Source organism: Rutidosis leptorrhynchoides, chromosome 2, assembly GCF_046630445.1.
Source record: "Rutidosis leptorrhynchoides isolate AG116_Rl617_1_P2 chromosome 2, CSIRO_AGI_Rlap_v1, whole genome shotgun sequence".
In the NCBI taxonomy this organism is placed as follows: Eukaryota; Viridiplantae; Streptophyta; class Magnoliopsida; order Asterales; family Asteraceae; genus Rutidosis; species Rutidosis leptorrhynchoides.
The window spans coordinates 467,631,400-467,659,340 of record NC_092334.1 but is presented as its reverse complement, the minus strand read 5'-3'; the positions used below and the strand labels follow the sequence as shown (position 1 = coordinate 467,659,340).

Here is a 27,941-nt window from a genome sequence, read left to right as displayed (position 1 = left end):
TCTGGTCCTACGCATCCGACGTGTCACGTTGACTTTCATGAGCCACGTGTGATATAGTGAAGCAAACACGTAACATTTATTTGACTTTTGACCACCGCCTCTTCTTCCTCAATAACGTTACATGATCAGTTTTGATAACTACTGTCTCTATCATGTAAGGAAGCAACCATGGATTTTGTTCACAGTGTTCTAAATTTTGTGGCTCCAATCACAACCGTTGGTGCATTATTCTTTTTTACACCAATCTATACTATCTTCAAAGTTTCATGGTACATCTTCCGTTCAATCACCAAAGAAAACGTCGCCGGAAAAGTCGTGTTGATTGTCGGAGCATCTTCAGGCATAGGCGAGGTTCGTAACTTCTCCATCTACCTAGCTACTTCAAATCGAACTTAACATATTTAGGCTCTTTTATCTAAAGAACAAGTGCGAGTTTTATTTTAGACCAACAAAATTTTTAGAAGCGTGATCGCATACAAAAGTACGATTTTTGTATTTTTACAAATAGATAGCAAAACAATTTTTTCACAAGTTTTGGGAAAATAGAGTTGTTTTTCACAAATCTTTTGAAATTATAAACTTGAAAACGATTTTTATTTTTTGGCATCCAAAGACGATCATATGTTTTTTTAGAGTTATGTATATGGAGTTTTTTTTTTAATTAAAAAAACCAAATACTTCTATAACCGATGCCCTTTTCAAAAAGGAAAACACCAAGAAAACAAAAACAGTCTTATTTTCTAAGAGTAGACGTGTAACATCCCGTTTTTCCTGTACACATTTAAAGATACAAACTTAATTTTTAGTATGCTTATAAGTTGTGCATTTATATGATTAAAAGACTTAAGTGTTAGAAATTGTATAATTATATATATATATATATATATATATATATATATATATATATATATATATATATATATATATATATATATGTTTGTGTGTGTGTGTGTGTGTTTAGAATATATGCATGTATAGTTATATGCATGAGTCTTTGTTCATGTTAAGGCTTGTGAGACTAAAGATGAGGTTTAGACGTGTATAGGAGGCGTGAACGAAGTGTACAAGTTGGATAAATCGTTAAGTTGTGTAAAGCTGTCGAATGGCTCAGTTGAAGGCCATTGTCGCGCTGCGGAAGCCTTTGTCGCGCCGCGACATTGAACTCAAACCAGAGTCAGGAGGCATGTTAAGAAGGGTCGAGTTTCCCTTTATATGTCGCGCCGCGGAGAAGAGGGTCACGCCGCGACAAATAACTAGAATCTGAGTCAGGAATGATTTAAGAAAACTCGTAAAATACGTTAAACGCCGCGCCGCGACAATTGGGGCCGCGCCGCGACCCACTGGGTGAACTGGTCCCGGATTTTGTTTTTAAAATAAGTGGTTCAAGGGCAAAATCGTCATTTTACGTCTAGATCTGATTGGAGCACTAATTATCCACCACTCATCCATTTTATTCATTTTCATTTCCCTTTTCTTTCTCCATTTACTCTCAAAACTTAAAAACCCATTTGATTTCAAGTGAGATTTGAGAGTGGAGATTTGTGAATCAAACCTTGGAGCAAGAATTAAAGTTGTTCTCCTTGTTCATAGCTACAAGAGGATAGTGTTGGTAAGTCCTAACTCCATATTTTGAGTTTTAATTAGTTTATGCTAGGGTTTGGTTCATTGGGAACTTGTAAGACCCATTTGGGGGTAATATGGGTGGATTTGGGTTAGGTGATAAAAGGAAACCCTAAATAGCCATAATCTAGGGTTTGGTCTTATGATTTGGGGTTGTAAGTGTTAAATGGTGTTGTTGATCATTAATACACCTTTAAATTGATGAAAGAAGTGTTAATGAGTAAGTTTGACCCGATTGTGAGTCTAAGTAATTAAAATGGGTCAAATGAGTACTAGTTGACCTAATTGGGTGAAGTGAGTATGAAATACCAAGTTTGTGTTAGTAGACTTTAATTCACTAGCTTTAGTGATTGAAGTTGAGTCTTGACCCTTAAGGGCGGTTTTGGTGAAAATGGGGCATTTAATGCATTAAGTCATTAAATGCACATAACTGAATTGTTGGTATTTTAGTCCAATTAGATATTGTGTTGATTGAAGTACTTATTATATTAGGTACTTTGCTTTGAAGCTTGCGGAAGTATAAAACCGTCACCGAATCGTTAAGGTGAGTGGAATAATTATATGTGTAGGTATATAATGTATCTATTTGTTGTAGCGTGAGATGTGAAGTGTCGAGGTGCTAAGACACCACGTTTCACGGGACGAGTGAAGCATCTGAAATGTCCCGTTCTTATTGATTAAAAACGTTCCATATTAATTGATCTCGTTGCGAGGTTTTGACCTCTATATGAGACGTTTTTCAAAGACTGCATTCATTTTTAAAACAAACCATAACCTTTATTTCATAAATAAAGGTTTAAAAGGCTTTACGTAGATTATCAAATAATGATAATCTAAAATATCCTGTTTACACACGACCATTACATAATGGTTTACAATACAAATATGTTACATAGAAATCAGTTTCTTGAATGCAGTTTTTACACAATATCATACAAACATGGACTCCAAATCTTGTCCTTATTTTAGTATGCAACAGCGGAAGCTCTTAGTATTCACCTGAGAATAAACATGCTTTAAACGTCAACAAAAATGTTGGTGAGTTATAGGTTTAACCTATATATATCAAATCGTAACAATAGACCACAAGATTTCATATTTCAATACACATCCCATACATAGAGATAAAAATCATTCATATGGTGAACACCTGGTAACCGACATTAACAAGATGCATATATAAGAATATCCCCATCATTCCGGGACACCCTTCGGATATGATATAAATTTCGAAGTACTAAAGCATCCGGTACTTTGGATGGGGTTTGTTAGGCCCAATAGATCTATCTTTAGGATTCGCGTCAATTAGGGTGTCTGTTCCCTAATTCTTAGATTACCAGACTTAATAAAAAGGGGCATATTCGATTTCGATAATTCAACCATAGAATATAGTTTCACGTACTTATGTCTATTTTGTAAATCATTTATAAAACCTGCATGTATTCTCATCCCAAAAATATTAGATTTTAAAAGTGGGACTATAACTCACTTTCACAGATTTTTTTTACTTCGTCGGGAAGTAAGACTTGGCCACTGGTCGATTCACGAACCTATAACAAATATGTACATATATATCAAAGTATGTTCAAAATATATTTACAACGCTTTTAATACATTTTGATGTTTTAAGTTTATTAAGTCAGCTGTCCTCGTTAGTAACCTACAACTAGTTGTCCATAGTTAGATGTACAGAAATAAATCGATATATATTATCTTGAATCAATCCACGACCCAGTGTATACGTATCTCAGTATTGATCACAACTCAAACTATATATATATTTTGGAATCAACCTCAACCCTGTATAGCTAACTCCAACATTCACATATAGAGTGTCTATGGTTGTTCCGCAATATATATAGATGGGTCGAAACATTGTATACGTGTCTATGGTATCTCAAGATTACATAATATACAATATAAGTTGATTAGGTTATGGTTGGAATAGATTTATTACTAACTTTCACGTAGGTAAAATGAGTAGTTTTTATCAATCTTGTTTTACTCGCCATTTCTTCGTTTCTAATCCGTTTTGAGTGATTACAGTGGCCACGGTTTCGTATTGAACTTAACTTTATGAATCTAAACAGAAAAAGTATAAGTTTATAGTCGGAAATACAAGTTACAAGTCGTTTTTGAAAGAGGTAGTCATTTCCGTCTAAAGAACGACATCTTGATGACCATTTTGAAAAACATACTTTCACTTTGAGTTTAACCATGATTTTTGGATATAGTTTCATGTTCATAAGAAAAATCATTTTTCCAGAAGTATAGCTTTTAAATCAAAGTTCTTCTTAGCTTTTAATTATCCCAACCAAAACAGCCTCCGGTTTTACTACGACGGCGTATATCCAGTTTTATGGTGTTTATCGTGTTTTCGGGTTTTAAATCATTAAGTTAGCATATCATATAGATATAGAACATGTGTTTAGTTGATTTTAAAAGTCTAGTTAGAAGGATTAAATTTATTTGCGAACAAGTTTAGAATTAACTAAACTATGTTCTAGTGATTACAAGTTTATAACGTTGAATAAGACAGCTTTTTATGTATGAATCGAATGATGTTATGAACATCATTACTACCTCAAGTTCCTTGGATAAACCTACTGGAAATGAGAAAAATGGATCTAGCTTCAAAGGATCCTTGGATGGCTTGAAAGTTCTTGAAGCAGAATCATGACACGAAAATAATTTGAAGATAGAACTTGAGAGAGATCAATTAGATGAAGAAAATTGAAGAATGAAAGTGTTTACAGGTGTTTTTGGTCGTTGGTGTATGGATTAGATATAAAGGATATGTAATTTTGTTTTCATGTAAATAAGTCATGAATGATTACTCATATTTTTGTAATTTTATGAGATATTTCATGCTAGTTGCCAAATGATGGTTCCCACATGTGTTAGGTGACTCACATGGGCTGCTAAGAGCTGATCATTGGAGTGTATATACCAATAGTACATACATCTAAAAGCTGTGTATTGTACGAGTACAAATACGGGTGCATACGAGTAGAATTGTTGATGAAACTGAACGAGAATGTAATTGTAAGCATTTTTGTTAAGTAGAAGTATTTTGATAAGTGTCTTGAAGTCTTTCAAAAGTGTATGAATACATATTAAAACACTACATGTATATACATTTTAACTGAGTCGTTAAGTCATCGTTAGTCGTTACATGTAAGTGTTGTTTTGAGACCTTTAGGTTAACGATCTTGTTAAATGTTGTTAACCCAAAGTTTGTAATATCAAATGAGATTTTAAATTATTATATTATCATGATATTATGATATATTAATATATCTTAATATGATATATACACTTAAATGTCGTTACAACGATAATCGTTACATATATGTCTCGTTTCGAAATCCTTAAGTTAGTAGTCTTGTTTTTACTTATGTAGTTCATTGTTAATACACTTAATGATATATTTAATTATCATATTATCATGTTATATATAATATAACAATGTATTAATATGCTTCATATATATTTAGTAAGACGTGGTTTTAACGATAATCGTTATATGTATCGTTTCGAGTTTCATACGTCAATAGTCTCCTTTTTAAGTATATAACTTATTGTTACTATTTTTAATGAGATATTTGATGATCATTATATCATGTTAAACATATATATTTATTCATTTATGTATCATCATGTCATATACAACTTATAGCGTTCGTGAATCATTGGTCAAACTGGGTAATCAGACGTTTACAAAATTTCCGTTTCAATTAACCAAGTCTTAACAAGTTTGATTGCTTAACATGTTGAAAACATTTAATCATGTAAATATAGTTTTCATTAAACATATAATCATAGAAAGGTTCTGAAAAGTTCGGGTCACTACAGCATCGAGGTGTTAAGATGCCACTCGAGGTGAAGTATCGAGGTGTTAAGATGCCACCTAGGAGTGAAGTGTCGAGGTGTTAAGACGCCACTCCATAATAAAGGGTGAAGTATCGAGGTGTTAAGATGCCACCCGGGGCTTAGTGATACGAGGTGCTAAGTACACTAATGGATGTTGTGAACTCCGATGGCCTTTCGCGGGCGCCATTCCCTTGTATGATTGGTTAACCATGGTTATTTGTGTTGTAAGCGAAGGCTTATTATATTGTTCGAGTTATATATAATTATGCGATTGTTATGCTAGCTTGTGGTATTGGAGGTTGGTAGCCTCGTATTGATGATAAGCTAATTGTGTTGCTAACATGTATTTCGGTATGTGTATTTGAGTGTTTGCAAGTAGGTATATTATATATGTATGTGTATAATTATTGCATTCACTAAGCTTTAGTTTACCCTCTCGTTGTTCATCCTTTTAGATGCAGGTGCGGATAGGGGAAAAGGGGTTGTTGGGCACTAGGTGTCCTTTGATGATGTTTCGTTGGAGCTTTTGGAAGTTGGCCTAACGTTTTGGACAGTTTAGTCTCAAACCATGCTCGAAGTGTCGTTTGGATTATAAACTATCATTTGTAGTGGGTCGAACTTGTATTGAACTAAATTAATGGCCTTCGTGCCTTGTAAACATTTAAATTGTGGTACGTTTTAAATGACGCTTGTGGAATGGTCTACATATTTAATTGGCGCGTAAATGTGTATTAATAAAAAAAAAATTTTATCGTAAGGATTACGGGTTGGGTTGTTTCAAGTGGTATCAGAGCATGGTCTAAGAGATTTAGGCGACTTGAGATAGGTGTCTAGACTTAGACTTTATTGTGTGTGCGCTTTATGCGGGACTTGTAGGACTTTGGGTCGGAACGGGAATTGTTAGTGCTAGTGTTTATGTGAATTAACCTTGCACTAATTGTTTTGTGTTGTTTTAGCAATCATCAAGTGAGATAGACGTTGTACTAGCGAGTTAATACGATGTGCTCGCGTAACAACGATTAGCTACCGTTGTTACGGGTACAAATCGTGTCAAACAAGCGATGTACGACGATTGTTGAGCAAGATGGGATAGTGTGGTGTATATGTATATACATATGTGTTAAGTCCTTTCGTATCATTGCTTAATTACTTCGTTTTATAGAATGAAGATGAGAAATGGACACGACACCAATGATGGAACTACGAGTGAGGACGTTGAACTCACGACCAAGGTTGAGGCCATCTTTAAAAGGCTAAAAAAGGATTTTCTTGATGATGTTCGAAAGGTTTTCCAAGAGTCGGTTGATGGGCAAGCAACCTAAATGATAAACGAGCGAATGAATGCCGCGATTGAGGAGGCATTAAAAGCTAGAAACATTCATCCTCGTGGTGAAGGGGGTGATGGTAACGGCGGGAATGGAAGGCGGGACTTCCATTACAAAAATTTCAAGGATGCTCAACCCCCGATGTTTAATGGGGTACGAGATCCGTTGAAAAGCACATGTTGGATTTCCGATATCGAGGGAGCTTTCCGTACCGCGGAATGTCCTCCCGAGAAGAAGGCGAGGTATGGTTCTAGTATGTTGCGGGAAGAAGCTAAGTTGTGGTGGGATGATAAAATCAACTTATATGGTGAGGAGCAATGTTTGAGTTTGACGTGGGAAGAGTTTAAGAAGGAATTTTTCAAAGAATATCGAACTTCTTCCGATCTTGATAGAATTCGGGACGAGTTGCACAATTTGCAACAAGGTTCAATGGACTTGGTTACTCTCAAGTCTACATTCTTGGCAAAGACTCGTTTTTGTCAGGAATATGTTGGTGACGATCACAAGCTAATAAAAGATTTCTACTGTACCATGAATGATGAGTATAAGGGTAAGATTAGTCGAGGAGCGGCTAAGTCTTTTGAAGAGTTATTTGAATTGGCTCGGGGTTTTGAGCTGGAGGTTCCAAGGAGAAGTGATTTCACTTTTTCTAAAAGAAAGTTTGAAGGTTCTAGTCATTCTAACTTTTCAAACAAGAAGAACAAGAACAAGAAGGGTTCCGAAAGTGTCAATAGCGTGAAGAAGGGCGCTTCCGGTGGTTTTTCTTTTTCGTGCTATAATTGTGGACAACCGGGTTATATGACTCGTGATTGTCCGAAACCATCTTCCAGAAACAAGCTCACTTGTTTTAATTGCGGTGAAGAAGGGCATAAGAAGCCGGAGTGTCCCGATTTGCGAAACGATAATGTTAAGCGTCTAGAGAAGGCAGCGGGTACGGCTAGGGGTCGCAACTATTTGATGACGAATGATGAAGCCAAGCAATCCAACGAAGTTGTCTCAGGTACTTTTATGGTTAACTCTAATCCGGCAAGAATTCTATTTGATAGCGGTGCAAATTTGTCGTTTGTGTCTCCAAAATTTGTGCCTAAACTTAATAGACCGTTAGCTAAGTTAAGTCGTCCGGTAGAAGTCGAAATAGCGGACGACAAAACGGTGCTAGTGGTTGATGTGTGTAAAAATTGTGATGTCGTGTTTGGTGCCGAAAACTTTAAAATTGATCTCATCCCGATGACTTTGGGTGATTTTGATATCGTTGTGGGTATGGATTAGCTCGATCATAATAGAGCCGATATTGCATGCCATGAAAAATTTATTCGTGTAAATACCCCAAGTGAGGGAGAGTTAATTATTCACGGTGATAAACGGAGAAGACTTGTGCCGATATGCACTTTTGCACGGGCACGTCGTTTCCTTGTCATTGGTGGCATGGATTTTCTTGCCCATGTTGTTGATACTCGAGATGAGCCATCATCCATTCGTGAAATTCCGGTGGTAAATGAGTTTGAAGACGTTTTTCCGAATGAGTTACCGGGTGTTCCGGCGGAAAGACAAGTTGAATTTCGCATTGAGTTGGTTCCGGGAGCTACTCCCAATGCTAAAACTCCTTATCGTTTAGCGCCGACGGAAATGCAAGAATTGTCAAATCAAACCCAAGAGCTACTTAAAAAGGGTTTTATTCGACCGAGTGCTTCGCCATGGGGCGCTCCGGTTTTATTCGTGAAGAAAAAGGATGGTAGTATGAGGATGTGCATCGATTATCGGGAGTTGAACAAAGTGACGATCAAGAATCGTTATCCATTGCCTATGTAAAGACCCTAATCTTACGAATGCCAATACATATAAATAAAGGTAACTTAAAAGATAAATGAGCGTTATTCTTATTCGAATTCAAACCATAGTTCAAACCAAAGTTGACAAACTTATTCAAAAGTACTACTAAACCAAAATAAGCTACTAAATCTTGAAGGAAATCTCTAAGGCAAGGTGCTAAGTTCACTCCACTCTACACTCTTCCCTCGTTCCCGACGCCCCCTTGATTACCTGTCGTATAAGAAGGAAAACAAAGAATACGACTGAGCCAAAGCCCAGTGAACGGATATAACGAATAACGGAGTATAGTATGACATGCAAAAATTTAATTTCAAAACGAACTTATTTTTAAAATAACTTAATTGCAAAACAAAGTGCGAATATGTATAGATCCACAATACCATATGTCATGATGCAAATTTCATAAAATAATGCACTAAGAGTCAAAACAAATATGTACAAAGTATCAAAATGAAATCATAGGGTAGCTACTCCACTAATCATCCATATCGGTGACGTTTCGTATGACACTACGATGAACGTACACCGTCAAAACAAAATCCTAGGATCGATCCATACGCCTCCTATCACAAATATATAATAACAAAGATCTCGTACCAACATCCGGGTAATCAAAAGGAGACGCCGTAGATATAACAAAATACACCGCTACGGTCGATGCCACGTTACCGGTGTCACAATAACGCGCCCATGGGACCTCCATGGATAGGTTACTCTTAGGCATATTTTATGAAAAAAAACGTTTTACCAACTTATAACTACGCAATTCCAAACACTTTTCAAGTGATTAAAAGACTCTAAATATATATTTAAAAAAAATTAATAAAATGACTTAAATATTTTACGCTTGACCAAATACTTAAAATGTTTATAATATTGTATGTCGTATTATTTTAAAATCACGTGTCAACCCACCCATTAAGCCTAAATCTTATCACGGGTCAATAAATACAATCTTAAAGCCCTTTATGAAATAACACTTTAAACGGAAATGTACGGGACATGAAAAGCCATATGGAATGAGGGACACACGATACGAATCACCGTACCACTCGCCACACTCACCCATATTCTTTTCCGGGCAGTTCGGGACCATTTCGGGCTGTTTTCGCGACCAAATACGTTTCTGTTTTGCTGTCAGTTTCGGAACTCTTTTTCGCGACAGTTTTGGGCTGTTTAGCGACAGTTCTGGACTGTTTAGCGACAGTTCTGGACTCTTTAGCGACAGTTTCTGGGCTGATTTTCTGGACTGATTTGGGGCTGTTTTCGCGACTGTTTTTAAGGCTGTTTTTGGTGGGTTTTTGAGACACGGTTTTGACACAATTTTCAAATACCCAAATATTATGGTTTCCTCAATTAACAATATGTTTAGCAACCTCGTTAGTACATCCGAAATGAGGAAAACATAACACAATATATAGACTCACAAATGTAATGAATTTTTAAATAAGCATGTCATACCAATAATTTCTTTATGCACAATTCGAAACAAAGTTTTGAGAGGAAAGATTTACCGAAACGATCCTAGAACCACCTAGAATATCCGTACCTTATGTTGAATGACGAAGTTCCAAGGACAACAAAATACCACCAAAGGAGACGATCACCGAGCCAAATCTAATGAATACACACGTATGAGTACAAAACGCATTCAAATAGGGAGTATGTAATATCCTTTATTAATAATATTTCCATATGATTCTTATGTGTTTGTTTCCACCTAAATAGTTTGTACTATCGTTTCATACTTAAATTGTAGTTTAGTAACCTACGTCGGTGATTAAACAATATAGTTAATAACTATCCTGTATAAACTATAATTTACTAAATCTTACTATATGTATGAAGATATATCCATATATCTAGTATCTAATTAGAATAAAAGTAGTTGTTTTATAAAAGATATCTTTATAGGTCATGTCTAATTAAGATATACATATATATCTTAAATAAATATCCCCTGATGTATCCAACGTGTGTATATATATAGCTATACATGTGATATTAATTAAAATACTTCTATGAATATATATATTTTATAGAAGAAATATTTTAATTAACAAGAAATAATTAAAACTTGATATATTTATTCTAGTCTTATAGATAGACAGTGTCGATTAACATATTATAAAAGCTTAATTAATTTTATCAACTCACTGTTATTACCATGGCTCATGAGTTATAATTTTATAAGTACACTTTTTAATATTTAATAAAAAGTCAATAGCACAAAAAAATTGTACACCTAAACCCATTCATGTTATTATTTTGATTTCCTAGTTACATATAGGCTTTAAACACTCCATTACTAAATATGTGACTACCATTTGTTTAGGATTAATATTCACAAAAGATGCCCATTTTGCACTCAAAATCTTAACACTCATCTCTATAATAATTCATGTGATATGTAGTAATTCTACTAGTAAGTTGATTAACAAAGATAAACTAACTATACATCAATAACAAAGATAGTGATTAGTAATTACCTTTAAATCGTGTTCGTGGTAGAACCGAAACTAGACGCAAAAATATATTGTACTCTTCTTTGAATGTCTCTATATCCTTCCTCTAAATCTTATGAGGGTTTGTAGTGAGCAATAGGGTTATCAACTAGGTGAAACTTTCATTTTGTTTGGTTTGGTTAAGAGTGTCAAATGATGATGTTTGTAGGATACATATAACTTTAAAAAAAAGACTTATCCCCTACCCTTTTAATAAGTATTGGCCATGTAAATTCCATCTAACTGATGGGTTGCTTCTCATTTAATTTGATAGCACTAGTAACTTAGTTTGAGTTTTAGTAGAAAGTAATTTGACTAATATTTACTAATCTTAATTAATTCATTTCTTTCATGTTCAACTTTATATAATCCATTTCTCACGCATCATAACTAGTTATGATGTTAAGCTAATTAATTTATTATCTAACTTATATTTCACTAATAACTTATGTATTAATATTGTATATATTATTTATTTTAGTTTAAGTTATTATTAAAGTTTTAGTTTTATAGGATATTACAGCCTAGGATTGACGATTTGTTCGACCAACTCCAAGGTGCAACGTATTCCTCTAAAATCGACATACGGTCCGGCTATCACCAAATGCGGGTCCGTGAGGAAGATATCGAGAAAACGGCTTTCCGAACGCGTTATGGGCATTTTGAATTCGTAGTTATGCCTTTTGGTCTTACGAATGCACCGGCGGCATTCATGGACCTTATGAACCGAGTGTGCCAACCCATGTTGGACAAGTCGGTAATTGTGTTCATTGACGACATACTTGTTTATTCGAAGAGCATGAAGGAACATGAACATCATTTGCGATGTGTGTTGAAGACGTTGCGGAAGGAGAAGTTGTATGCTAAATTCTCCAAATGTGAATTTTGGCTAAGGGAAGTTCAATTCCTTGGCCATATTGTGAACGAAATTGGTATTCAAGTAGACCCGGGGAAGATTGAGACGGTAAAGAGTTGGGGACGACCGACTACGCCTATGGAAATATGAAGTTTTCTCAGATTGGCCGGTTATTATCGTCGGTTTATTCAAGACTTTTCTAAGATCGCTTCTTCTTTGACGAAATTGACGAGGAAGAACGCGAGATTTATGTGGGAGAACGAGCAAGAAATTGCTTTTCAATTGCTAAAAGAGAAATTGTGTCAAGCTCCGGTGTTAGTGTTGCCGGAAGGGGTGGAAGACATGACGGTGTATTGTGATGCCTCTATAAATGGGGTCGGGTGTGTTCTAATGCAAAGAGGTAAAGTCATCGCTTACGCCTCTCGACAATTAAAGGAACACGAAACGAGATATCCGACTCATGATCTTGAGTTGGCGGCGGTTGTTCATGCGTTAAAAATTTGGCGCCATTACTTGTATGGTGTCAAGTGTACGATTTATTCGGATCATAAGAGTTTGAAACATCTTTTCGATCAAAGAGATTTGAATTATCGTCAACGTAGATGGATGGATGTGGTAAAAGATTATGATTGTGAAATACTTTATCATCCGGGCAAGGCGAATGTGGTCGCGGATGCGTTAAGTCGAAAGAGTCACCACCCGGCGTTACGATTGGGATTGTTACGTATGATTATTACTAACGATTTTCTTGAAAAACTTGGTGTGATTCAAATAGAGGCTTACGTTCACAACAAGCATGCGGAACGAATAGTGGGGCAATCGGAGTTCATTACTATGGGCTCGCGTGGTTTGTTGTCTTTTCAAGGAAGAGTGTGGGTGCCTAAGATGGGGGATTATCGACGAGTGCTACTTGATGAAGCACATAAGTCAAAGTATTCCATTCATCCGGGCGCAACGAAAATGTATCTTGATTTGAGGAAAGAGTATTGGTGGCCGGGCATGAAACGTGATGTTGTTAAGTATGTTGAACAATGCATCACGTGTTTGCAAGTGAAAGCCGAACACCAAAAACCGTATGGTAAGTTACAACCGTTAGAAATCCCGAAATGGAAATGGGAGCACATTACCATGGATTTCATTACAAAGTTACCAAAGACGGCGAGAACCCAATTTGACTCGATTTGGGTAATAGTTGATCGATTGACGAAAAGTGCCTTGTTTCTTCCCATTCGGGAAGCGATATCGTCGGAGGCCTTGGCTAAATTGTTTATCAAGGAAGTAGTCGCTCGACATGGGGTTCCTATATCTATTATTTCGGATCGAGATACCCGTTTCACATTTCGGTTTTGGGAAAAGTTTCATGAAGACATGGGCACACAATTGAAGTTGAGCACGGCGTATCATCCTCAAACGGACGGTCAAACCAAACGTACGAATCAAACTTTAGAGGATATGTTACGGGCGTGTATTATTGATTTCGGTGGTAGTTGGGATGAGCACTTACCTTTGGTGGAATTCTCGTACAATAATAGTTATCATACTAGTATCGGGATGCCACCTTACGAGATGCTTTATGGGCGGAGGTGCCGAACTCCAATTTGTTGGGGTGAAATTGGTCAAAAAGAAATCGGGAGTACCGATTTGGTCTTAGAAACGAATAGTAAGATTGATATGATTCGGGATCATTTGAAAAAGGCGCAAGATAGACAAAAGTCGTATGCCGACAAGCGTAGATGAATGATCGAATTTCAAGAAGGTGACATGGTGATGCTTAAGGTTTCACCATGGAAAGGTATTATTCGGTTTCGAAAACGGGGAAAGTTAGCTCCTCGGTTTATTGGTCCTTTTAAAATTTTAGCTCGTGTTGGTGAAGTCGCGTATCGTTTGGAATTACCCGAAGAGCTTGCGGGGATCCATAATACATTCCATGTTTCCCATCTCTGTAAGTGTCTTGCGTATGATTCATCATGGGTGCCGTTAGACGAGATAGAGCTAAACAATAAGTTAGAATATATTGAGGAGCCGATTGCCATACTCGATGAGAAGGTCAAAAGGTTGAGAAATAAAGAAGTGAGGACTTTTAAAGTTCAATGGCGTCGTAGTAAAGGTTCCGAGTTTACTTGGGAGCTCGAAGAATTCGTGTTGGTTTATCTTCCCTCTTGTCATGCGGCTTGGATCGCGAGGACACGCTCCGATTCAAGTGGGGGAGAGTTGTAACATCCCGTTTTTCCCGTACACATTTAAAGGTACAAACTTAATTTTTAGTACGCTTATAACTTTTGCATTTATATGATTAAAAGACTTAAGTGTTAGAAATTGTATAATTATATATATATATATATATATATATATATATATACGAATATGTATGAATATATATATGTGTTTAGAATATATGCATGTATAGTTATATGCATGAGTCTTTGTTCATGTTAAGGCTTGTGAGACTAAAGATGAGGTTTAGACGTGTATAGGAGGCGTGAACGAAGTGTACAAGTTGGATAAATCGTTAAGTTGTGTAAAGCTGTCGAATGGCTCAGTTGAAGGCCATTGCCGCGCCGCGGAAGCCTTTGTCGCGCTGCGACATTGAACTCAAACCAGAGTCAGGAGGCATGTTAAGAAGGGTCGAGTTTCCCTTTATATGTCGCGCCGCGGAGAAGAGGGTCGCGCCGCGACAATTGGGGCCGCGCCGTGACCCACTGGGTGAACTGGTCCCGGATTTTGTTTTTAAAATAAGTGGTTCAAGGGCAAAATCGTCATTTTACATCTAGATCTGATTGGAGCACTAATTATCCACCACTCATCCATTTTATTCATTTTCATTTCCCTTTTCTTTCTCCATTTACTCTCAAAACTTAAAAACCCATTTGATTTCAAGTGAGATTTGAGAGTGGAGAATTATGAATCAAACCTTGGTGCAAGAATTAAAGTTGTTCTCCTTGTTCATAGCTACAAGAGGATAGTGTTGGTAAGTCCTAACTCCATGTTTTGAGTTTTAATTAGTTTATGCTAGGGTTTGGTTCATTGGGAACTTGTAAGACCCATTTGGGGGTAATATGGGTGGATTTGGGTTAGGTGATAAAAGGAAACCCTAAATAGCCATAATCTAGGGTTTGGTCTTATGATTTGGGGTTGTAAGTGTTAAATGGTGTTGTTGATCATTAATACACCTTTAAATTGATGAAAGAAGTGTTAATGAGTAAGTTTGACCCGATTGTGAGTCTAAGTAATTAAAATGGGTCAAATGAGTACTAGTTGACCTAATTGGGTGAAGTGGGTATGAAATACCAAGTTTGTGTTAGTAGACTTTAATTCACTAGCTTTAGTGATTGAAGTTGAGTCTTGACCCTTAAGGGCGGTTTTGGTGAAAATGGGGCATTTAATGCATTAAGTCATTAAATGCACATAACTGAATTGTTGGTATTTTAGTCCAATTAGATATTGTGTTGATTGAAGTACTTATTATATTAGTTACTTTGCTTTGAAGCTTGCGGAAGTATAAAACCGTCACCAAATCGTTAAGGTGAGTGGAATAATTATATGTGTAGGTATATAATGTATCTATTTGTTGTAGCGTGAGATGTGAAGTGTCGAGGTGCTAAGACACCACGTTTCACGTGACGAGTGAAGCATCGAGGTGTTAAGATGCCACTCGAGGTGAAGCATCGAGGTGTTAAGATGCCACCTAGGAGTGAAGTGTCGAGGTGTTAAGACGCCACTCCATAATAAAGGGTGAAGTGTCGAGGTGTTAAGACGCCACCCGAGGGTGAAGTATCGAGGTGTTAAGATGCCACCCGGGAGTTAGTGATACGAGGTGCTAAGTACACTAATGGATGTTGTGAACTCTGATGGCCTTTCGCGGGCGCCATTCCCTTGTACGATTGGTTAACCATGGTTATTTGTGTTGTAAGCGAAGGCTTATTATATTGTTCGAGTTATATATAATTATGCGATTGTTATGCTAGCTTGTGGTATTGGAGGTTGGTAGCCTCGTATTGATGATAAGCTAATTGTGTTGCTAACATGTATTTCGGTATGTGTATTTGAGTGTTTGCAAGTAGGTATATTATATGTGTATGTGTATAATTATTGCATTCATTAAGCTTTAGCTTACCCTCTCGTTGTTCATCCTTTTAGATGCAGGTGCGGATAGGGGAAAAGGGGTTGTTAGGCACTAGGTGTCCTTTGATGATGTTTCGTTGGAGCTTTTGGAAGTTGGCCTAGCGTTTTGGATAGTTTAGTCCCAAACCATGCTCGAAGTGTCGTTTGGATTATAAAATATCATTTGTAGTGGGTCGAACTTGTATTGAACTAAATTAATGGCCTTCGTGCCTTGTAAGCATTTAAATTGTGGTACGTTTTAAATGGCACTTGTGGAATGGTCTACATATTTAATTGGCGCGTAAATGTGTATTAATAAAAAAAAAATTATCGTAAGGATTACGGGTTGGGTTGTTTCAAGACGCTTTCTAAGAGTAGGCGTGGAGAATTTTTTGCGGGAAAACTTGCAAGTACAGTTTGGGGGGAGACGGGCGTTGACCCAACCTAATGCTAATGAGTATTCGGACTATAATAGTTCCGATGAACAATCACTCACTTTTGACAATTATACGTACGATTCCAGATATTGATCTAGAGTTGAGTCAGTTTCGTTTATTAAAAGTTGATAATCAGAGGTGTCTTTGGACAGGGACAAGATGAGCAACCACTCAGGACCCAAAAAATTCAGATGGCCCCAAAATTTTGCATGTGTGCAGACTTTTATCAAAATAGCAAAATAGATTCAATTAAATTAAATAAAAATTGCCAATCAAAGTTGTAATACCATAAATTTGAATGTTAAATATATTGTAAGTGAATAATTAGATACATTTAAGTATTATCTTTTTAGATGTATTAAAATTTTTACCGTGTATGAGTGTTCATCTTTATTTTCGCACAGGGCCTTCTAAATTGTTGAGACGGCCTTGTGAACAATCAAGTACTAACCCAAATTCATGCTTGTTTATGTATATAAATGAAGCATGTGGCGTATGAGTATGCAAGAAGAGGAGCATGTTTAGTGGTGGCAGCTAGAAGAACTAAGAGTCTTCTTGAAGTCGCTGAGACGGCTCGGTCACTAGGTGCACCGGAGGTTATTGCCGTTCGCGCTGATGTGTCCAATATCGATGACTGTAAACGACTAGTCAACAAAACTATCAATCATTATGGACAACGTAAGTAAGTATATAATATATGCATCATTTGTCCGCTTTCATGTAACTATCATTTTGACCAACAATGCTAAATATAGTGAATCATTTGGTGAATTGTGCTGGGGTGACTCCAATGAGCATGCTAGAAGAGGCTACCGATATCGAAAATGTAACATCCCGCCTTTTTCCGTTTACTTTTCCGTTTAACTATTTTAAACTCCGTTATATGTTTATAACATCTCCCGTTAATACGCGTTTCAAATTATCTCGTTTAGGTAATTTAACGCACCCGACTACGACTTGAGGGACTTGTTTTGCCAAAACCCCAAAATGGTGACTAGCACTTGACTAGTCAACCATCTTCCACCTCCATTTTTTTTCATTTTCTTTTCTCTTTTTATTCTCTACTTTCATATTTTCTTTAAATTCTTCAAAAAGCAAATCTTCATCCATATTCAATCGATCAAGCTTCGGGCCAAACAAATTACATATTTGAACTCCTCGTGATCTCCTCTTCGATTCCATACCAATCTCATTGCATTTTGGTAACTTTCTAAAATCACTAATTTTATGTGTTCTTGAGATTTTTGAGTTAAAAGGTTGTTAATTAGTGTCTATGGCTCAAGTCTAGTATGGTTATGTGATTTGTATGTCTGTTCTTGCTATTTTGATGTAACTAGTTCATATTGAAAGTTCACATGCTTAATCTTGAGTTTTGAGTGTTCATATGTTGTTTGATGCTAAGAGTTCATGTTTTAATCTTATTTCTAGTGTTACTAGCTTCGTTATGATGTATGGTTTGGTTAAAGAAACCTTCTAAACTTGATTATGAAATTTGGTGAATTTGAGTTAGGGTTTCATGAACTAGAAATGGACTTTTGATGCTTTAAATGACACGAAATGCTAATTGTAAGTGTTAGGTTGTGTTGTATGCTTAATTACCTTCGAAACGGCATATTGTTCATGTAAATTGGTTACCGAATCATTAAATGACATTTATGACTTGTATGCATTGAATGAGGAACATTAATTGCGGTTTTTGGTTGTTATAAGTGGAAGTTTGATTGATGATATGTGTTTAGTTGCATTCCTCGTCAAAACACCTTTCCAACGATGTATGATAAGCGTTATATGTAATTGCGGGTCAAGTGTTGTGTTAGAATTGGTTTTGGTTCGTGCATATTTTTGAAAAACAGGAAAATAGCTGAACAGCAGGTGGCGCGGCGCGCACCTCACCCCTCGCGGCGCGCAGAACAACCTGGACAGATTCTGACCTCCGTGTCCCATTTCACGTGAAATGTTTGACTAGCTACCGACCTCCGATTCACATGAAACTTGTTTTAATATACTTATATATGAATAATTAGCATAGAAAATTTGTTCGGAACCCGACCCGAACATGTTGACTTTTTCGTTGACTTTGACCGACCAAAGTTTGACTTTTTGTCAAACTTAACCAATTGATTATGCAATCTTTCTAACTTGTTTCTATACATGTATCTTGCATGAAACTTGACTATTTGCTTCACATGCTTCATAACCGAGTCGTGTTGAGCCATAGGACTAATTGAGCAACTTTGACCCTTCGTGACTATCGTTATTGATACAACCTATTTGTTTAGGTCGAGGCTAGCGTTGTCCTTTGCGCACATTACTTGTTGAAGTACTTATTTACTCTTGCAATCAAAGGTGAGATCATAGTCCCACTTTTACACTTTTATACTTATATTTGGGATGAGAAAACATAAACGTTTCATTTTACAAAGTGAACACAAGTACGAAAACAAACATTCTACGTACGAGTTAGAACAAAAAGCCTCAATTCAATTATCATTAGTTACACTTGCAGGGTGTAAGCGAGAACTTATGTTGTGTGGCCATACGGGTTTGACAAACCCTCATTCGGACGGTTCGCTACCGTTAATCGGATGAAATATATTTTCGGGGATAAGTGTATGTTCTGACACTATATTAATGGGGTTTCGTGATAGTTAAGCCTTGATAATTGAGTGCTCGTGATATCAACTTTTAGAATGGTTTATTATTATTTCAACGTGACAACACTTGTGGTTCAACTTACTTACTCACTTACTTACTTACTAAACCTATGATTTCACCAACGTTTTTGTTGACAGATTCTCTATGTTTTTCTCAGGTCCTTGAACTTAGGTGATACATGCTTCCGCTCATACTTTTGATACTTGCATTGGATGTCGAGTATACTTGCATACGTGGAGCGTCTTTTTGGCTACTTTAAACTATGTCGCACGTGTTTCATATGAACTATAACTTTTGATATGTACTTGTCTTGGGAATTACTTTTGTAAACATTGAAACATCCTTTTATGAAATGAATGCGACGTATTTTCGGTCAAACTTTGTTATAAATGTTTATGACCATGTAATGGGACCATACGTAGACGACGCCGTCACTTGACGATTTGTCGGGGTAGCTACAAGTGGTATCAGAGCCTTGGTTGTAGGGATTTAGAGTTCATTGGTGTCGACCCCGAGTCATAGGGTACATTGATGAGTCTAGACTACAACCGGCATATAGACTTGACATAGGAATTACTTGACTACTTGTGCATTGTACTCGAACTCTCTTACTCATATCTACTCTTATTCTATCTTACTCTTGAGTTGTATAATTTAATTGACACGCCACCTTGACTATATGTAGTAAGGTCGAATGCACATATGAATTAGGGTAATATAATTTCCGGGATTATATTACGGTGACTCATATGAACATACCGACATTATGACATAAAGAATTTAAGGCGAGTCAAGGATAATTTTCTCTTTATCTTTATTCCATATCACGGTTAGTATTATTTAGAATACTAACCAACGGTATTCTTTTGTTTTGAAGGAACAATGCCTCCTCGCCGTGTACGACGCAATGAAACTCCCGAACAAGCTTTGCAACGCATGATAGCCACCGCCGTGGATGCGGCCATGGCCGGTCACTCGTCCAACAACAACAATAACAACAATAACAACAACAATAACCAAGGATCCGGTAACTCTAGCGAAGGGTGCTCCTACAAAGCTTTCACGGGGTGCAAACCTCACACTTATGATGGAACCGGGGGACCGGTTATGCTTACTCGTTGGTTTGAACAAACCGAGGCCGTCTTTAGCATAAGCGGTTGTCGGGACCAAGATAAGGTCAAATACTCCACCCACACTTTCTCCGGTGTTGCTCTCACGTGGTGGAACACCTATGTTCAATCGGTGGAAACCGATGAAGCTCATGCCCTTTCTTGGGCCGATTTGAAGGAAAAGATGATTGTTGAATATTTTCCGCGCGAAGAAACCCGCAAGCTTGAGCAAGAGTTAAGAGCTTTGAAGGCGGTCGAAAACGACCTCAAGGCTTACAATCTACGCTTCGCCGAACTATCTTTGATGTGTCCCAATCTCGTTAGCCCCGAATCTCAAAGGATTGAGCTCTACATGCACGGTCTTCCAAAAAGCATCAAACAAGGGGTGATGTCATCCAAACCCACTACTCATCAAGCCGCTATGAACATGGCCCGCCAATTAATTGAGACGGTTGACGAAATTGTAGTGCCGGCTCCTAAGGCCGAGGACAAGTCGGGTGGCAACAAAAGGAAATGGGAAGCCACTCCATCAACCAATTACAACAACAACACCTTCACCAAAAAGCCTTTTAACAATGACGGCAAGAAAATTTATGGTGGAAATAAACCCTTTTGCAACAAATGTCACAAACATCATTACGGGGAATGTGGCAATTTATTTTGTCACCGGTGCCAAAAGAATGGTCATGTGGCCAATGATTGTAGAAGTGCCGCCCCCGTCGCTCGAAAGGGGCCCAATCCTCCAAGGACGGTCACTTGTTATGAATGTGGCCAAACGGGCCATTATAAGAACGAATGCCCGAAAAAGAAAGCCAACCCCAACAACCGAGGCCGAGCCTTTAACATCAACACCGAGGAAGCCCGAGATGACAATGAACTAGTCACGGGTACGTTTCTTCTCAACAACACTTATGTTACTTGCTTATTTGATTCGGGTGCCGATAAATGTTTTGTGTCTAAGACTTTGGCTCCTACTCTTTCCGATCCACCACACCCTTTAGATACTACTTACTCCATCGAGGTGGCCGATGGAAAACTCTTAAGTGCCGACACATACTACCGGGGGTGTACTTTAAATATTTTGGGTAATGAATTTGAAATTGACTTGATACCCATGGAACTAGGGAGTTTTGATGTAATAATCGGTATGAATTGGATGGTCAAAAATAAATCTCACATTCTTTGCGATCTTCACACAATCCGAATTCCTATCGAGAATGGTGAACCATTGATTGTCTATGGCGACAAGAATTGCACCGGACTCAATCTCGTTTCGTGCCTTAAAGTTCGAAAGCTACTTCGCAAGGGTTGTTTTGCGATTCTTGCTCACGTTAAGAAAGTCAAGGCCGACGAAAAGCGCATCGATGATGTGCCAATTGTTAGTGACTTTTCCGATGTATTTCCCGACGAATTACCGGGTCTTCCACCTCATCGACCGGTTGAATTTCAAATCGATATTATACCGGGAGCCGCACCCGTAGCGCGTGCACCATATAGACTCGCTCCATCCGAAATGTACGAATTGCAAAGTCAAATCCAAGAGTTACTTGACCGTGGTTTCATTCAACCTAGCCATTCACCATGGGGCGCTCCGATTTTGTTCGTCAAGAAGAAAGACGGATCCCTACGAATGTGCATCGATTATCGTGAATTGAACAAATTAACGATTAAAAACCGATATCCTCTTCCGCGCATTGATGACCTCTTTGATCAACTACAAGATTCTCGTGTATATTCAAAAATCGATCTCCGTTCGGGTTATCATCAACTAAGGGTTAAGGGGGAAGATGTCTCCAAAACCGCCTTCCGGACTCGTTATGGTAGTTATGAATTCCTTGTCATGCCTTTCGGTCTCACTAACGCACCGGCGGTGTTTATGGATCTCATGAACCGCGTGTGCAAACCTTACCTCGACAAATTCGTTATCGTGTTCATCGACGATATTTTGGTCTATTCTAAAAGCGAAGAGGAACACAAAGAACATCTCCGACTCGTGCTTGAACTCTTGAGAAAAGAACAACTCTATGCCAAGTTCTCCAAGTGTGAATTTTGGTTGAAGGAAGTTCAATTCCTCGGTCACGTTGTAAGTGATCAAGGCATTAAAGTCGATCCCGCAAAAATCGAAGCCATTAGTAAATGGGAGACTCCTACTACTCCTACTCAAATTCGTCAATTCTTAGGTCTCGCCGGATACTATCGTAAATTCATCAAGGATTTCTCCTTAATCGCTCGCCCTCTAACCGCGTTAACTCACAAGGAACGAAAGTTCATTTGGTCATCCGAACAAGAAACCGCTTTCCAAATCTTGAAAACTAAGCTAACCACCGCTCCTATCTTGTCGCTTCCCGAAGGCAATAATGATTTTGTCGTATATTGCGATGCCTCGAAAAACGGTTATGGGTGCGTATTAATGCAACGAAAGAAAGTCATTGCTTATGCATCTCGACAACTCAAGGTTCACGAACGAAACTACCCGACACATGATCTTGAACTCGGAGCCGTCATCTTTGCACTTAAGTTATGGAGACATCATCTTCTTGGTACCAAGAGTACTATCTTTACCGATCACAAAAGTCTCCAACATATCTTCGATCAAAAGCAACTAAACATGAGACAACGACGGTGGATTGAAACCTTGAACGATTACAATTGTGAGCTTCGTTACCACCCCGGAAAGGCAAATGTAGTGGCCGATGCCTTAAGTCGAAAGGAAAGAACGGTACCTCTTCGCGTCCGAGCATTAAACATCACCATCCACTCCAACCTTAATAGCCAAATTCGTGTAGCTCAAGAGGAGGCTCTTAAGGACAATCACATCGGACGTGAACTTTTAAACATCCTCGTCTCTCGATTAGAAGTTAAGGAGAACGGACTTCGATATTACGCCGGAAGAATTTGGGTGCCTAAATATGGCGATTTACGAAACCTCATCTTAGACGAAGCCCACAAATCACGATACTCGATTCATCCCGGCGCCAATAAGATGTACCATGACCTTAAAGAACAATATTGGTGGCCGAACATCAAAAAGGAAGTTGCTAGATACGTTGCCAAATGTTTGACTTGCACAAAAGTCAAAGCCGAACACCAAAGACCGTCCGGGTTACTTCAACAACCCGAGATCCCGCAATGGAAGTGGGAAAGGATCACGATGGATTTTATCACCAAACTACCAAAAACGTCGGGCGGTTATGATACTATTTGGGTCATTGTCGATCGCCTCACCAAATCTGCGCACTTTCTCGCCATGAAAGAGACCGACAAAATGGAGAAACTTGCACGACTTTACATTAAGGAGATTGTAGCCCGACACGGTGTACCTTTATCGATTATCTCCGACTGAGATGGTCGTTTCGTTTCTAGATTTTGGCGTACTTTACAAGAAGCGTTGGGAACGCGTTTGGACATGAGCACCGCATATCATCCTCAAACCGATGGGCAAAGTGAACGTACAATACAAACCTTGGAAGATATGCTACGAGCTTGTGTTGTTGATTTTGGAAAAGCTTGGGACAAGCACTTACCTCTCGCCGAGTTCTCTTATAACAATAGTTATCACGCGAGTATTAAGGCCGCACCTTTTGAAGCATTATATGGCCGAAAATGTAGCTCTCCTCTTTGTTGGGCCGAAGTGGGTGACGTGCAAATTTTCGGGCCCGAACTCATTCATGAAACCACCGAGAAGATCCTTCAAATCCGAGATAGGCTTCGGACGGTCCGGAGTCGTCAAAAATGCTATACCGACAAAAGACGCAAAGACCTCGAATTTCAAGTCGGTGACCGCGTCATGTTAAAGGTCGCACCTTGGAAAGGTGTCATCCGTTTTGTGAAACGTGGGAAACTAAATCCACGGTATGTTGGTCCTTTCGAAATCTTAGAGCGTGTTGGAACCGTTGCGTATCGTTTGGATCTTCCGCCTCAACTAAGCTCCGTCCATCCTACTTTTCATGTATCTAACTTGAAGAAATGTCTTGCCGAGCCTGATATCGTCTTCCCTCTCGAGGAACTTACTATTAATGACAAACTTCATTTTGTGGAGGAACCGGTTGAAGTCGTGGACTACGTCGAGAAGGAATTAAAACAGAGCCGGATCCCGATTGTTAAGGTCCGATGGAACGCCAAAAGAGGACCCGAGTTTACTTGGGAAAGGGAAGATCAAATGCGAAAGAAATACCCTCATCTATTTCCGATTCCGGAACCGTCGGATTCAGAGGAAGAGACAACGATTACTACGCATGCTTAATTTCGGGACGAAATTTCTTTTAAGGAGTAGGTAATGTAACATCCCGCCTTTTTCCGTTTACTTTTCCGTTTAACTATTTTAAACTCCGTTATATGTTTATAACATCTCCCGTTAATACGCGTTTCAAATTATCTCATTTAGGTAATTTAACGCACCCGACTACGACTTGAGGGACTTGTTTTGCCAAAACCCCAAAATGGTGACTAGCACTTGACTAGTCAACCATCTTCCACCTCCATTTTTTTTTTCATTTTCTTTTCTCTTTTTATTCTCTACTTTCGTATTTTCTTTAAATTCTTCAAAAAGCAAATCTTCATCCATATTCAATCGATCAAGCTTCGGGCCAAACAAATTACATATTTGAACTCCTCGTGATCTCCTCTTCGATTCCATACCAATCTCATTGCATTTGGGTAACTTTCTAAAATCACTAATTTTATGTGTTCTTGAGATTTTTGAGTTAAAAGGTTGTTAATTAGTGTCTATGGCTCAAGTCTAGTATGGTTATGTGATTTGTATGTTTGTTCTTTCTATTTTGATGTAACTAGTTCATACTGAAAGTTCACATGCTTAATCTTGAGTTTTGAGTGTTCATATGTTGTTTGATGCTAAGAGTTCATGTTTTAATCTTATTTCTAGTGTTACTAGCTTCGTTATGATGTATGGTTTGGTTAAAGAAACCTTCTAAACTTGATTATGAAATTTGGTGAATTTGAGTTAGGGTTTCATGAACTAGAAATGGACTTTTGATGCTTTAAATGACACGAAATGCTAATTGTAAGTGTTAGGTTGTGTTGTATGCTTAATTACCTTCGAAACGGCATATTGTTCATGTAAATTGGTTACCGAATCATTAAATGGCATTTATGACTTGTATGCATTGAATGAGGAACATTAATTGCGGTTTTTGGTTGTTATAAGTGGAAGTTTGATTGATGATATGTGTTTAGTTGCATTCCTCGTCAAAACACCTTTCCAACGATGTATGATAAGCGTTATATGTAATTGCGGGTCAAGTGTTGTGTTAGAATTGGTTTTGGTTCGTGGATATTTTTGAAAAACAGGAAAATAGCTGAACAGCAGGTGGCGCGGCGCGCACCTCACCCCGCGCGGCGCGCAGAACAACCTGGACAGATTCTGACCTCCGTGTCCCATTTCACGTGAAATGTTTGACTAGCTACCGACCTCCGATTCACATGAAACTTGTTTTAATATACTTATATATGAATAATTAGCATAGAAAATTTGTTCGGGACCCGACCCGAACATGTTGACTTTTTCGTTGACTTTGACCGACCAAAGTTTGACTTTTTGTCAAACTTAACCAATTGATTATGCAATCTTTCTAACTTGTTTCTATACATGTATCTTGCATGAAACTTGACTATTTGCTTCACATGCTTCATAACTGAGTCGTGTTGAGCCATAGGACTAATTGAGCAACTTTGACCCTTCGTGACTATCGTTATTGATACAACCTATTTGTTTAGGTCGAGGCTAGCGTTATCCTTTGCGCACATTACTTGTTGAAGTACTTATTTACTCTTGCAATCAAAGGTGAGATCATAGTCCCACTTTTACACTTTTATACTTATATTTGGGGTGCTAGAATTTATAATTATGGGATACTGACTATTAATTCACAAATTTTAATACATTATAATATGCATTTATGAAGAGTTGGGGGTGGCAAATCATCCACATGCATCCCGCTGTCTCCGACTCTCTCCACCTATGTTGTTACTTGTTACTTGTTACCTATTTTGTACATGTTTAGAACTTATATATTAACAATTAAATATCTCAACGTAATAATTATGTGGTACAGGACATAAACTTTTGGGGTTATGTATACATGACGTATTTATCGATTCCATATTTGAGAAGGAGTAACGGAAAAATTGTTGCGATTGCTTCGTCTACTTCTTGGATGCCTGTACCAAGAATGAGCTTCTATAATGTAAGAATTTAATGATCCTTTAAAAATATATATTACGAAGTATTATTGTTTGTTATGGTTTAGTGTTTGGTTTAAGTTTTATTATATATTTGTGTTGCGTTAGGCAAGCAAAGCGGCGGTTGTTAGCTTTTACGAGTCACTGAGGCTTGAACTTAATTCGGAAGTTAGAATTACAATTGTGACTCCAGGGTTGACCGAATCAGAAATGAGTCAAGGAAAAATCATGAACAAAGATGGCAAAATGGTTGTTGACCAAGATTTGAGAGATGTAAGTGATGTCGTAATTATACATTTTAAGTTCTGAATTTCATTTATTAAACGTTATGGGATCACTCCTTATGGATTTTTATTGGATTGTGTTATTACATCTTTAATTAACGGGTCAAACAGGAAATATAAGAAAAAATTGGCTTAGATGAGTGACCGAGAATGGAACAAGTTGAAGATGCTAAAATGCGTACTTTGTACAAAAACTGTCTTACCACAATTAAGTCGAACCTATTTTGACCCGTTATCCAACCTGACCCATTTTTGCTATTGATGCAAAGGATTTCTAATCTTTGTTGACTTTTTCTTTGACCAGGTGATAGGTTGAAATGAGTATTGTGCCAATAGAGCGTGCTGTGAATTCGGCTAAGGCTATTGTCGAAGGTGCTTGCAGAGGAGACGCGTACTTATCGGAGCCAAAATGGGTCCAGACAACAGTGTATTGGGTGGCTTTTTTCCCTGAGATGGTGGAATGGGTCAACCGCTGGTTCTTATGGGTCAAGCTGGGGGCCTCATCAACGGACGCACCAAGCAAGATGCTCTTGAATGTTCCTGGTCTAAGGCAAATCTCGCAGCCAGCATCTGTGAGATCTTCAGAGATAAAGGAATAATCATTATATGTAAACTTTAGATAAAAAAAAATAGAGATAAGAATCAATGTTTTACAAATAGATAGTAATTGATGTTAATCTTATCTAGGTAAGAATGAACCATTAGGGTTGTGACTTCATATATAAATAAACATATATGATACTGTTATAATATAGCAGTATATAACTACCTTTGTTGGCTTGATTCTTGATATTAGATTACTATATGGAGTATTAGATAAGAAAGATATGAGTGATATTTTTATTCAAGTGTATTATTATGATTACATTTGATGGGGTATTTATAATACATAATTTACTGTACATATTTTGACTCCAATAAATGAAGTAGTTGACACAGTACTTATAGACATTATTGTCATTCACATTAACTGCATCACAACACTCCCCCTTGAATGACAATTTTATTAGATCGGATATCGACTATAAATTACTGCCTCGTTAAAAACCTTGGCCAAAGAAAAATCCAGTGGGATAAAAACTTTAGCTAAGGGAAAAAGAGTGCAGCATATAGTTGACTCCCCATCAAATAAACATTGCCTCAGTTGTT

At 37.7% G+C, this 27,941-nt stretch overlaps 1 protein-coding gene across 1 annotated transcript; it reads left to right on the top strand.

Annotated features, from left to right (window-relative positions):
* Nucleotides 1–168: 168 nt before the first annotated feature.
* Nucleotides 169–27,391, top strand: LOC139892571 (11-beta-hydroxysteroid dehydrogenase A-like). Its single transcript, XM_071875684.1, has 6 exons — nt 169–351; nt 17,032–17,224; nt 17,302–17,380; nt 26,375–26,513; nt 26,617–26,781; nt 27,104–27,391. Exons 1-6 carry the CDS (start codon nt 169–171, stop codon nt 27,389–27,391), a joined length of 1,047 nt encoding a protein of 348 aa, XP_071731785.1.
* Nucleotides 27,392–27,941: the final 550 nt, after the last annotated feature.

Coding starts and splice junctions, on each gene's coding strand:
- LOC139892571 (XM_071875684.1), top strand. CDS start 169: ATGGATTTTGTTCACAGTGTTCTAAATTTTGTGGCTCCAATCACAACC. Junction 352..17,031: donor CATCTTCAGGCATAGGCGAG/GTTCGTAACTTC, acceptor ATATAAATGAAG/CATGTGGCGTATGAGTATGC. Junction 26,514..26,616: donor CAAGAATGAGCTTCTATAAT/GTAAGAATTTAA, acceptor GTGTTGCGTTAG/GCAAGCAAAGCGGCGGTTGT.